Raw genomic sequence first — 14747 nt, 5'->3', positions numbered from 1 at the left:
CCCAGTAGAAAAAGTGGTCTTCGAAGACATTGTCTTCAAGACGGTCTTTGATACCGCGTCCGCATTTTCAAGCAAATTTGCAAAACAATTGCTCAAAACATGAATGTAAATACTCTTTCTTTGCTTTCTCTCTCATTTTTAGTGTTCATAGCAACGTATTTGAATTTTGCCTCAGATGACGCTGTTTTATAAATGAATTGACGCAATAATTTTGAAGTGTAGTGAAATAAATATTAAAAAAATCAAAATAAATAAAGAAACAAAATCATTAAACTACGAAATATTAAAAAAAAAGAAATTAAATCAAAACAAATTAAATAGTGACTTAGTTCCTGGAAAATATATTGATATTAATATTGAAGACAATAATTCCAGTGAAAGTTGTTTTAGAAACGAAACAAAGGATGTTGAAAATAAAAAAACTGAAAACACTTGTGAAAAATTAGCTGTTATATTTAAAAAACACAGGATTAACAGGCGTTGTAGTAATGATATTTTAGAACTCTTAAGATCAGAAGGTTTAATTGTACCAAAATCCTTTTCAACGCTTTTGAAAACATATAAAACTTCAACATTTGATGATAGCGAAATGCTATAAATTATTTTATATTAGTTTTAGTTAATTTTAGATATGCTAAGTTATATTAAGTTAATTATTTAAATTAATTTTCATTATGTTTACTAGTTTTTACTAGTTTATTATTAATATCTTAATAAAATTTGTAATAATTTATAATAAAATTTATAATTTATTTTTAAAACTTTTAATTTTGAATGTAATTTAAGAAATTATTATATAAAATAAATAAAAGTACAAAATACAACAATTTCTTTCTACTTATTTAAAGAGAAAATTGAAATTCGTTTAAAATTTAAAGAGCGCAATAAAAGAGTAGAAATAAAAAAAAGGGTGAAAAAATTATATGAGCACTGCACTAAGAGCGCACAACTTTCTGTCGAATGCGTCCGTTATGCAAGACATGGTCTTCGAGACGGTCTTCGAGACATGTACGCAAAAATTCATTGAAGACATTTGGCTAATTTGTATGAAAGTGTCTTCGAAGACCGTCATACATTTGGATCGATCGGTCTTCATGTATGTATCCATGTCTTGAAGACGTCTTCGATGACGGATCGATCCGTTTTCTACTGGGACCTGAACTCGAGTTCGTACATGTTTGTTTGGTATTCGCATTGCATATTTGATTTCGTTTTTTTTTTTGTTTTTTTTGTTTTTGTTTATGATTTTGTTATAAACCAATGCAGAAGTTACGAACCACTGAAATTGGCGAAAAAATGTTATTTATATGCAACACTACAAACACACTCGCATATATATGTACAAGTATTTACGTTACTGTGTTTATGTTTAAGTTGGTTAAAATCTATTCGTATTGTAAATGTTTTTACCACTTAAAGTAATTATGCCGCTGCATAATAGTGACTATTACACAATAGTAAATAGTATTTTTGCGAAATTTGCACGCTTTGAAATAATTAAATTTAATTTTATCAAAAAATAATTATTTCTTTTTCATTTGTAATATTAAGCTTTTATATGTATTTATTTTATGGTATGTAGTATATTTTGTAATTTGTACGTTCCATTTTTTTTGCGTGAATAATTAATTAAATATTGAAAAATCAAAATAAAAAAAATAAAAATATAAAAGGTGGACATTCTTTTACTTACTTAAAATAACATTATTCTGTTATTAATATTTTGAATCTTATCTTGTTTGGTAATATTATTCTGTTATTAACATTTTTAAGCATACCTTGCAATAGCAGTACTTGGTTAAAAGAAATAAGTTTTAAAATTAATTTTCTATTTTTAAAGTTTAAAAAGGGTATACTATATTTGATAGTTGTTCTGCTAATGAGAGGCAAATAATATACCGTAAAGGGCATTTATATGAATTGATTTACCTATATAAATCTGATTGATACTGTGTTCAAAAGCACCCTAATATAAACTTAACAATAAAATCTATGTTTAATTTTATATTTAATTTTATTATTATGTTAAGGCTTGTTGAGTCAGTGCTCTTGAACACTTATACTCTCTATAAACTGCAAGGTTTCTTCATCACCCCTTTCTACACCTTTACTGGATCAATTAATTTTATGTTTTTCAAAATATTAAGCATAAAAATATATAATAGATACGACTAATATATAAAACATTTGAATAAATTGTATTTAAGAACGGGTTAAATCGTTATTGTAATCATATATTTAAATATTTTTTAATGGTGGAAATTCATACTATTGTATGGATTAAATTAGGATGTCTAAAGCTTGCTATGAACGATGTTGTGATGTTGTTGTTGTCTCCATTTTCTGAGAATATTTTTTGGTTAATTTTTTTGTTGTCAAAAGCTACCCTAAGCGTTCCTGGAACCATAAAGATTAATAGTAGGAGCTGGTTAAAGTGTTTGTTAACCAAATAGCATAATCGTACGAAATATTACATTAGTTGACGAAACAAAAAAGTTTATATAGGTGGGAAATTAATTTTAATATTAACTTAGTTACATTGTGTCAAAGGGAAAGTCTACTATAAAAACCCTCAGTTATAAAATAGCTTATCATATATCAATTTTTTTTAATTTGTGAAAATAATTTTTTATCTATTACATATTTATTTAATACAGGCTACAAAAGTAAATTAGTAAATTACTATTATTATTTTCAATAAAAACTTTAATATTTATTTTTTAATGCATTTACACCTTGACAAACTTATACGTTTTGGTTTAGAAAAAATGACTGACATTATTTTTTTGAGCTGAAATGACACCATATATTTCCACCACGTCTTTTCTTCTATAATTTTTTATTTTACTATATAGTGTATTTATGTATATAAATGTACATGCATATATGTAGATATGAAAAAACTTAAGATTTTCATATATATATCTATGAGTACTTGACTTTCTTTTAATTAAGCGTGTAATCAATTTTATTTAGAAACTGCTTTTTTAAACAATACAAAATTTAATATCTACTATTACTATCTACAGCAACTAAATTTAAAAGTGTCTTAAAATAAATTAAATTTTCTGCAGTTTATATACGTCAACGTATAATTTATATACATAAAACTTTAATTATTTAACTCTAATTATGTGACTTAAGCTGAAACTGATTATTAAATGATTATTTTACTGCACCATATAATTCAAATAGTACTTAAAACCATTTACACTTAATATATATAAATCGATTTACTTAAACACGATCAGTACAAATCCATAATATTAAAATTTATTTTTTTTAACAATTACCTGATTTTACCAAACGTTAGTTGCACAGAATTGCTTAAATTGTGGTGTGATTAAATTTATTTTTTAATTATCAATTTACACGCAAAAGGAAATCGTTAGATCAACTATCTTAAAGTTGCACTGACCTACTGCACAAATCTATAATCTATATAATGAACCTAAACTCGTTTTACGTAATTACTATACACTTTTCGATTAGAAAAGTAAACGTAAGAGGAAAACTGATCACAACACAAATAGTACGGGTAGTAATAATTGAAATCAGGTTTCACATAGTTTAAGTTTTACATTAAATTATAGACTTTATTTCAGGAATTCACAGTGCACAAAATTTAAAATTGGATTACTAGTCTCCGGAAAGAAAAAGGTGATAATGTTGTTATATAGAAAGTGGAATTTAAATAAAGCAACCAGTAAAAATTTATTTTTTTGATTAATGTAGGTAGTACGAGTATTTTCTCGACAGCTTTTATTATCGTTATGATATTTTTTCATCATTGTAAAAACTTCTTATTTTATATCTTGTAGCTTAATTGTTTTATATATTATATTTCATAAGAAAAATAATCTTATATTGCAAACTTTAAAAAATAATTCTTAATACAAATACATACTTAATAATATTGTGTGATATATATGACAGTTCTCCATTTCAAAACTTAATGATCAACAAAACGATGTACAGTACAAGCATTACATATTAATAACTAGTTCACTTCACTTTGTTGTTTATACTACACTGGTTTATTATCTTCCCTTTATTGATATTACAGGCTTGGTCTTCTATACAAATATTCTCGTCTTCAGATATCTCGCAACTCTTTCCCCAGTATTGACGTCAAGTTGTCTCAAATCAGTTGTAAAACCTGGATTTCACAAAGTCCAGGTATCGCATAGATCGTATTGGATGTGTACTTATTTTGATTTCAGTCTTGGCTTAAAGTGTGGTATTAAAAAGTAAAAATATGTGCAGGGATGATGTGCAGTCGTTTGAGAATTAAGTCAGATTCTGTCTAAATTTGCATATCCATTACTTGTTCGTTGATAATAATGTTTTCGTTTTGCCATTATTAATGCAAATTCCACTTTCTTGGAAACTCTGATTTTTGGTCTTAAAACTACATTTTTATTTTAATTACTGATTTTCCTATTATTTCGATATCGTCAGTAAATGTAAGAACTTGTGATGGTACAGTAAAAATTGTGGCTCCAGTTTGAAGTTTTACGTTTTAAATAAATAGTTCTGAAGAAAACACCAAAGTGCTTTATACATTTTTATTTCTCAAATAACTGAAAGGATTAGTTAAATAATGCATTTTTTTAAGCTCTTTACACGTAGTATGTAGGGCATACTAAGTATCAATGCTACAAAGAAGATATCGTACGTCATATAAGGCAGTGAAAAATATACTGTGCATTATATGAATTATATATGCATGTGCATACACAAGTAGGGGCAGACGGCAGTGCCTCTGCCCCCTAGATTTCATTACTTTATTGTTGTTTTGATTAAAAATTAAATATTGCTTAAAAGAAATGTGTAAAATTCGCCATTTTAATCTTTTACTAATTTACATACATATATTTGACATACCTACATATATTTCTTAAATAATAGTTCTTCCACATTATGCTTGCATAAAATATATGATAATGTCATATCAGCATACCAGCGTCCCCCCACTAACTTCGGCTCTGGTTACGCCCATATATATGTAGACATATATTCTATTATTTTTTGTGTATTTTCCTATATTAAGAACACTTAAATTTTATTACCATTTAATCTCTGTTTGAGATACTTAATTAAATGTAACTAAAAATAAACTTTATGATTTTCATTTGAAGGCATTAAAACCGATTTTATACAAAAATATTAAATGAATTAGTGGAATGACTAATTTTCAGTATTATATTAATTAAGCAAAATATGTTATTTACACTTTGTTAGGCAATAAACAAACACGCTGTATCTACATATAAAAAACTCAAGAATGCGGTTTTACTGGTTTTGGACTGTGTAAATGGTATTTAGAAAAACCATTCTTAATTCATGATTTGTTCAATGGTAAACCAATTAATTTCACTTAAAAAAAGAAAAAGAATTCTTTAGATTTTATAGTTTATGAAGAATACGATACGAACGCTGGCATGTAAATGCGGGCTTACACACAAGCAGACAAGCAGGTGTTGCGACAAAGATTCTTATCAAATGAGTACAAATAATCAATGGTAAATCGAGGAATGTTAATAGAATTGTTTTATAGAACATAAGCCATGAGCTACAGATACGTTAATTGTAAATTTGTAATAAATTAAGTATGATTTATTTACACTGGCAGTAATATACATAGTTTCTTATAGACAATGAATTATGTTTTTTTATAAGCATTGAGACTCACCCTAACACTCACACTCACTCTCTTTGCGTTACAATTAACGTTTTCATTATAATTTATTAACGATTTTAAATCACAATTTCAGCTTCAGCTTTATTGCAATTTAATTGACCTTTTGGTTGCAGTTGTAAACAATAATTTTGTTACAACAATTGAAACAATAAAAAATCATTAAATACACACAACAACCTACAATAGTTTTACTTAGGCTTGATTTGACTCCTATGCAAGTTTGCATCTTCTTTAGAGCTTCAAAATGTTTTGTGTGGGTGTTTCGATAGCTTTTGCATCTGTAATTATTATAAGTTTTTTTGTTTTTTATATGGAAATTTAGATCAATGTCACTAGCCAGATTTTGTCACTGACATTTAAATTTGCTAATATTATCGCTTATTACGTTCAGTGCCAATTAACTCCAAAATAAATGAAAATAAGATAAAAATTTCTAAGTATTTATTATAGTATGCTTAGTCATTTGTATGAAACTTGAGATTGCTACCGTTTTTGGTCCTAAAGGTGTTGTGAGATTTTTTCTTATGTATTCTACATACATATATGTGGGGCGCATATAGTCGAGTGTTATAAATCTGTTTCGATGAGATTCGGGTGGACCGCAACACTTTGATATTCTCAACATTCGTAATTGTTCTTTCAGGAGGTATTCTGGTGGTTGTACTTCATATATACAGTGATGCAACTAATATGGAGTTGGAAGTCTCGCTTTTCACCCAAAGGGAAGGAAGTTAAGTGAAGTTACGGGTACTGGCAAAACAAGAGCTTTTATTAGGGAATTACATTGAGCCGAGAGTTAAGGACACCATGTTATTATAACCATCACGATAGGTGACCAAATAATCATTATTGACGAGAAATTAGACACAACAAGACTAACCAAATTAGATGAAAAAAAATATGACGACGATTTCATTAGACGTGCTGTCATAAGATGAGGAAACTGCAGAACAAATACAGCGACTACAGTTAGTGCTTTTTATATAGGGACTTTGTATTAACTGTACAAATACGAATAAAACAGATATATTTTTTATTAGGGTATCTGAAATTATACCTTGTACCTCACATCTACATATATTCCTATGTTAAAAAGCAATTGCATAAAGTCATATTCATATCGTATCATAAAACTTTTATTAAATAAATAAATAAATTAAGAAAAACGCAAATATTTTTTTTTCACACAACATATTTTAGATTCCAAAATAAATTTTTTAAAAACAAATTTTTGCAAAATGTATTAACAGCAAAAGGCATACAGCGCCGTGAGCTACCTTAATTGGTGCATGCTGAGTACAAAATATTTGCTCCATAAACCTGACCAACTAACATCATTTCGTTTTGTTTACATTTCAAGTCAAACTATGCTGTCAGATAAAGATACTTTGCAATACAAAGTAAAAATACCACAAGAAATATGTGAAATTAACAACTTTGAAGTTAATTGTTTTCATATCAAATTTCAATAATAATTTGTGGTTATTGCACCGACAAGTCTTTTTCTGCAGTCGTCTAAAAGAAGTTAATAGTAACTTTCAACGCCCATGAGGCAATATTCTTTTTTCTACTATTTAAAGGTATTTGCATGTGATCTGAAAAGAAAAAAAAAGATTTTAAATATTTTTTTAAAATAAATTTTTATTTATTGTTTTCCAAACAATTATTGTTAACATAGCTGTTTAGTTTACCTATGAACGCCTCTACTATTTGCCTATGCTTTTAATGCCTTTAATTTAACTGACACTTTGACTCAACTCGAGAATATTTTTAATAATTTCTTAAGTAATTCTTAATATAGTGTTTTTTCAGTATACGAATATTTTTTTTCCACGGAAATATTAAATCTTGAAGTAGCAAAACTATTAAGGTAATTGTTTTCCACACCTTTGGCGTAATATTTTTAGATGTGGGTATATTTGGGTTATAATTTGTTATAAGCCAAGTGGGTTTTGCCTGAAAATCAAATTATTCTTTTTTTGTGTTCTTCAATTTTAGTTCCTGAAATGTGTTTACGAAATTTTTTTTGAAATAAATAAATACACTAACAATAAATGACTTAGCTTTTACAGCTATGAATGTTACAAAAGCATTGGAATTAATTAATGAGATTAAATCATATATATACATATGATATATGATATGATATTGAAAATGTCATCTTTGACCCTTGCTTGATTTCTTTTCTTCTCAAATATCCATATAATCATTTATAAATTTAACTTTATTTAGATATTGAAAATGTCCCTGTAACAAACTAAGCTTTCTTAATTGTACATATTTGAAATATTCAGTATTAAATATTAAATAGTAAATAAAATATTAATGTGGCATATAAATATTCAATTCCTGCATCAGAGAAATCAAATTTTTTCTTTATTTTTACTTGAATACATATTCAATATTGGCATTAATTCATTCAAATAGGTATGCAATATATAATATTTTGTGAAGTGGGCATTTCGTTCATTATTAAACTAGACTCTGCTCTTATAATCTTTGATTTTAAGTAGTGCTATTTAAAATGATTATTTTTTTTTTAAATTCTAATATTAACATATCTTTTGCTTTTACTTTTAATTTTTGTATTCATATACAAATATTTCAATGCAGTTTAGATACTGAGCTACTGAGCTTGAATATAGTGAAAACCCTTGCAACCTATACTTCTCTTGTGCGAACAGTTTTTTTTTATTTTTTAAATGCCATTTATGTAGAACGACTTTAAATCTTTTAGGCAGACAATCTTTTTATTCCAACAAAAATCGATATTACTACTTATCTTATTTTAAAACAAGAGTGATGGGCGATATATACATATTTTAGAACTATAATCAATTTATTTATCTTTATAAATTTACTTCAAAATCCACTTTCATTTATTTTTTCATTTTAATATTCATATAAATACATTTAATGTATATATTTAATGTAACTCATCTCTATTTAAATATAAGCTACATCTAAATCTGAAAGAAAGTTACTTATAAATTTAAGAAAATTATTATACTTTTAAAATATTCTATTTCTGAACAGTGAATCTCCGCTCAACAGAGTTTTCACTGTAGATACTTAAAAACATTACAAAAACAAGAATATTGCGACATCGAAAAACTATAACAAATATTTTTATTATTTCAATACAAAGGGCATAACAAAATCTCAAGGTTACGAAACATCGTAATTGTTTATTATTCTAGTAAGATAAAAAAAAAACAAAATTTAATTAAAATTAAAATTTAATTAAATTAAATTATCATTATGAAAACAAAATATTTTTATTGTAGCTTTGACCTTTGTGGGCTTAGATATGTTTTGTAATTTAATTCAATTTAATGGCTAACAAAATATGAATGCGCTTTCGCACGAAGCTTAAAAAATGATAAATTGATTTTTTATGATTTTGACGATTTTTATGAATGAACCGAACCAATCGCAATGCAAACCGCGTTCATATCAAGAAAATTTCTGGTCATTAAACTTCGAAATTATGGTCAACAAAAAATTAATTTTAAATATGAGCAAAATGAAGAAAATTAAATACAATTGAAAAAGTAATGAAATATAAATTTTCGAACCAAATGCCCATGGGCAAAGCAACAAATTAAGAAGTGCAGATTCCAATGTGATTCGAGACCGTGCTTTCATGGGTTGCTCGATTAGGGAACCCAGTTGAAATACGTGTCAATAATATCTTTACTATTTGACAATTTCAAGTTTCTTTGAAGTGTTTGGTGTTGCTTTGTTGGCTTGTTAACGCAGTTTGTAAAGGTATGAACACTTCACTTCAGGTTAACGAGCCTGAAATTGAAAGATACTACAATTTTGATTGTTTGACAAATTATTGACCGCAATGTATCAGTGCCCAATAACAATACCTTAAATAAGTGAAATTATTATGTGAAAAATATTTACGCTTTGATTGCTTAGTGTAATATTGTTTTAATTTATATTTTCATTATGATGTACATATTCATTCAAACTAAAACAAACTAGCTTTCTTTAGTGAAAGTATTACAAACAATTGTTTTTTTAAACGTCGTTTCAAACATATGAATTTATAAATTAATTAACTTAACATAATGATTATATTATTTTTTATAAATTATTATTTAACATTTGAAATTAATATATTATTTATTTTTATATTGATATATATCAAAATTTTAATAGTTAATAAAACATTCAAATTTATTATATAAAAATATATATAAGACAATATTTTGAAATTAATATATCATTTATTTTTATATTGATATATGTCAACATTTTACTAATTAAATAAAACATTTGAATTTATTATATAAAAACATATACAAAACAATATTTTGAAATTAATATATCGTTTATTTTTACACTGATATGTATCGAAATTTTAATAGTTAATAAAATATTTAAATTTATTATATAAAAATATATATAAAACAATATTTTGATATTAATATATCATTTATTTTTACACTGTATCGGATTTTAATAGTTAATTGAAACATTTAAATTTATTGTATAAACATATATATAATACAATTTTTGAATTTATAATTTAATTACATTTTTATGTTTATATTTCATTTAATTTTATATTAATAATATTGATTATTGTAATAATTAAATATATTTAAAAACAATATATTGAATTTATAATTTAATCACATTTTTCTGTTTATATTTCATTTAATTTTAAACTAAAATTTGCAATATTTGAACAAAATTTTAATTGAATGAACTAAGAGAGATGTTGTTTATTCAGCGCAGTTTTAAAAATTCTTTACTATGAATTTTAAAATTTATTAATTTATTCATCTCTGCAGCTGCATAATTTTAATATAACAATTCACTTAATATGCTAATTATATGATTTTTTCCCCTCGTACAAGAAAAGTTTACTATTCATGTATTTTACACTTAATGGCATTACATAAGTAATAACCAGCAACAATAAACAATCTCAACCAAATCCACACTTGCTTTCAGATGCTAGTAGTCATCATCTGCATAATCACTCTAGAGAAAATTTTACCACAGTCTCACCATTTTTTTTTTTTTGTATTTAAATTTAAACATGCATACATACTAAATTTTATTTTATTCATATTATTATATACTTTTACCAATTTAAGCAAAAAAAGACAGTTTATCAAAACTCTTGAATTTTTACGAGAAATGCAGCTAATAAATAAAAGTTGCAATGCTTTGCCTTCCATTTAATAAAGAAAAACATTTTTATTACCAATTATTTTTTAATTAATATTTTATGCATTTGTGGGTTTAAGATTTATTAAATGCGTTTCTTGTTGTAATATTGTTAATGTTTCGTAAAACTGTGAGAAATTGTTTGGTACATAGTTTTCGTAATGTTTTGTCTCGACTCAGTAATGCAACAATGGAGACAAACGCAACAACGAAAAAAAAATGAAAACAATTTCTTGACGGTTTTTTTGTAATAATTGTCGCTTTAATTACAAAGTTAAATTCATATCTTTGTCGTAAAAATATACAACATTTGCCAAAATTATAAAAATTTGTCAGTCAGATCAGTTGACGCTTAATAAAAAACTCCCGTAACTATAAATTAAATAAATTCGCTTCTAAATATATTCTGCAATTTATATGATGATGGCTTCTCATAAGTTTTTTTAGTGTGTTTTTTAAGTTCATATAAATTATTATATCCGCATACTAATAGGTATTTAAATAAATAAAAATTTAAAAAAAAATTATAAACATAAAATATAAAATAAAGAATAAATCCGTATAAATGACCCAATTAAAAAATATGCCATTAATTATTGACCATTTTTTCTATAAATAATTTTTTATATACACAACGTAAGCATTTAATGATCGGTTATAACGAAGTTATCGCAATACACTAGTAGTCCACTTTAAATAATAAATAATAACTGTTATTCTTGGCTGTATCTATACAAATGATATTGTAAAAGTTATTTGTGGACATATTTTATTATTTTCCCTATTTAATAGACATTGATTGTTTTAAAAATAAATAAAACAATATTTCTGAATCGCAGTAAAATACAGTTTTATTATATTGAAGTTGTTTTGAGCTAGTGCACTTAAGCACTTATACTCTTTTTTAACTCGAGGTATTTTCAAAACCCCTCTTTACACCTTGACAGCTTTAATAAGACATTTAAAATGTGTATATACACCAGAGAATTTATTTCATTTTTATTAAATACTGTTTACAAAATTATACACATGGCAAAATATAGACATCATTATGTTATAGAATATTTTCTTATGCAATAAGAGTTTAATAAAAAAGAATCTTCAACTACTTTATAGAGAAGTCTTTAACTTATTTTACAATTTTATTGCATACAACACTAGTTAGTCAAATACGATAAACACTCCAAATTTATTGAAAAATAATTTCAAATCTGAAAACAAACATTAATTTCTTTGCTGAAAATAATAAAAAAATTATAGATACCGCATAATGTAAATGTGCAGATTTACAGTATTTATTAGTATTTATTAGTTACTTATTAGTAATAGTATTTCGCACCAACAGTGTTCAAAAAACTTCATAGAAACGTTTGAGTCAATTGTTTAGCTGTCTTGAAGTATATTAAAATTCTACATCTGTACCATGAACTCATAACTTTACATTGCAGATAAAAGTGTGATTATTCAATGTAATTTAAAATTTACTTAGAAAATAATTACGAATAATTATTCACGAATTATTAAATACAAGAATTATTTCCAAGACTACTGATTATGGGTAATTGGCAATACTCGAAACAGCTGTATGGTCAGCCAAAAATCCAATTAATTAAAATATATAAAATGAATTTTTGTTGAGTTTACATACTACTGTTCGAAAAACCTCATTAGAAAATAATTAAAATAGAAATTATAATTTTATTTATAATTATAATACAAATTATAAATCAACCTTTTACGAAATTTTTAAAATAGATCTGTCTAGAGTGGCTAATTTATAAAATTTTCTAATAGTTTCTGCTGTGCTCTTATTTCAAGTGATCTTATGCTCTTGTAGTACATCATTATGCTTCGATTGACTTATATTCGAAATATAATGTATTAAGATTATTTTTATTTTATATTTCATTTCATTTATAGAGATTAATACATACAATAAATAAATATATAATAATAAACGTTTTTAACTACTTTTTTAAAACGCAATATTTTTTTTTTCTTTACAGGTACCACTTATAAACTTTTTCTGTTTTGGACGAAATGTCAATGAATTTGTGAAAATTCATTTAGCGACATATAACGGAATTCCACAGTAAAATTTTTACATAAAATACACAAAAATAAAAAAGATTAAGGCTTTCTAAAATCGGCTTAATAAAAACCTAAAAAATCAAAAACCTAAAAGTGATTACATAACTTTCAAAGTCTGCCTCTGGCCGAAATGCAAATCAATGAAGTCGATATGTGATCAAATGCGAAAATCGGTTTTTGAGTGAGCAAACCAAAGTAGATTAACTCTGGCAGAAATCAAAGCAGCTAACAGATACACACGTTCACACAAACCCATACCGACATTGTATGCACATGTAAATCGCATTGCTTTAAACCACAACAACAACAACGCATGCACATTTCGTACTCAAGTGTCAAAGTGTCAAAACGGCGTATAACGAAATCAAAAATTAAATTATAAATCAATTTTCAATTTTCTCACAGTGTATTTTTTGTGTTATTATATTATTTGCATTATAAAAGAGCATATGAAAAAGTTAATAATTTTATTTTATTTGTTTATTTGATCAAATTACAACATAAGTATTGCAAAAAGTGCACAAAGAAAATCAAATAAAATTAAAAAAAAAGATATAATTTTAAACACGTGTAAATAAAAGAATTTTTTTTAAAATTATTTAAAAAATTTTTAATAACAATTGAAAGCGTCTTTGTTACTTAAAAATAAATAAAAAAAAACATTTTCATATGAAAATGGCCACAGTTCATAATAAAAATTTACAAAATTGTTCAAACACAACAACAACGCTAACTACATCATGGGCCGGTAATAAACCCAAAACGAAAACCGGTGCCATGGTCTGGCTTATAATGGCCGTACTGTTTGTTTATTTATGTAGTCTTGTGAGTTTCGGAGCTGCTCATGTCGCATTAACGTATCCACCTGCGCGCAAATATGATTTGGATTTTTTGGATAATTCACGTACGAAGGGACCCTGCGGCATGCCAAGAGGTAAGCGTTCAAATAAAGAAACAACATTTTTTGTTAAAGTTTTGTAATTTTAATTTGTTTAGTTATATATTTTTTTTTTGTTGTTTTCTGTTTTTGATTATTAATATTCATTTATTGTACTTTTAATGTACATTTTTAAAATATTTTAACTGTCCACAGCAGTCTGTCCATTAAATTTATTATTTACAAAAAAAAAAAAAATTTTGGAAACTTATCATGTCCAGCCACTTTAAAAATTTATTTGTACTTGCAGTTTTTAGTTTGGTTTTTTATCGTAATTGCCTGCAAGTATTTGAAGTAATTTAATATATTTTTACAAACTTACAAACTTATAAATTTATATTTGTTAGTTATATTTATATGAATTTATACAAGTGCATGCCTGAATTCAAACTGTTTTGGCACATTTAATTTTAAAAATATTTTTCTTAATCTTTATTGCTTACTAATGATTATTGACTTTGTTAAAAGAATTTCTCACGTTTTATAAGAAAAATTGTGTATGCCATTTACAAATGGAATGCTAGTATTTAAACCACATTCAAGTAAAAAAAAATTTTTTATATCTCATTTTTCACTATAATGACCTCAATACATTTTAGAACTGATATAGCGCAAAAATCGAGTACGATATAAAAAAGGTTGAAACACTGAAACAAACTCGATTAGACAGACTTGCATTTAACTGCCAATAAATTGTGTTCTATATTTTTATGGTGATAAATAAATTTTAGACAACCTACAAAATTGTTATTTCGTTTATATGTCTGTAAAATATTTAACAAAATTAAAATTAATGTATACTTTATTTTATGCATTTCACAC

The 14747-nt window shown here is 25.4% G+C and overlaps 2 protein-coding genes across 4 annotated transcripts in view; both read left to right on the top strand.

Annotated features, from left to right (window-relative positions):
* Positions 1 to 12993, top strand: part of LOC119673967 (cilia- and flagella-associated protein 61-like) — a 20142-nt gene extending 7149 nt beyond the window's left edge. The window contains exon 15 of the mRNA XM_038085085.1: positions 12904 to 12993. Within this exon, the coding sequence (XP_037941013.1) occupies positions 12904 to 12993 (90 nt within the window). The remainder of the gene's footprint in view (positions 1 to 12903) is intronic.
* Positions 12994 to 13656: 663 nt separating this feature from the next.
* LOC119680433 overlaps positions 13657 to 14747 on the top strand; it is a 55732-nt gene continuing 54641 nt past the window's right edge. For all 3 annotated transcript variants that reach the window (XM_038093243.1, XM_038093241.1, XM_038093244.1), the window contains exon 1: positions 13657 to 13922. In XM_038093243.1, the coding sequence (XP_037949171.1) occupies positions 13658 to 13922 (265 nt within the window). In that variant the 5' untranslated portion in view covers position 13657. The remainder of the gene's footprint in view (positions 13923 to 14747) is intronic.

This window comes from Teleopsis dalmanni, chromosome 2, assembly GCF_002237135.1.
Source record: "Teleopsis dalmanni isolate 2A chromosome 2, ASM223713v2, whole genome shotgun sequence".
In the NCBI taxonomy this organism is placed as follows: domain Eukaryota; kingdom Metazoa; phylum Arthropoda; class Insecta; order Diptera; family Diopsidae; genus Teleopsis; species Teleopsis dalmanni.
This window is presented reverse-complemented; position numbering and strand designations above follow the sequence as displayed.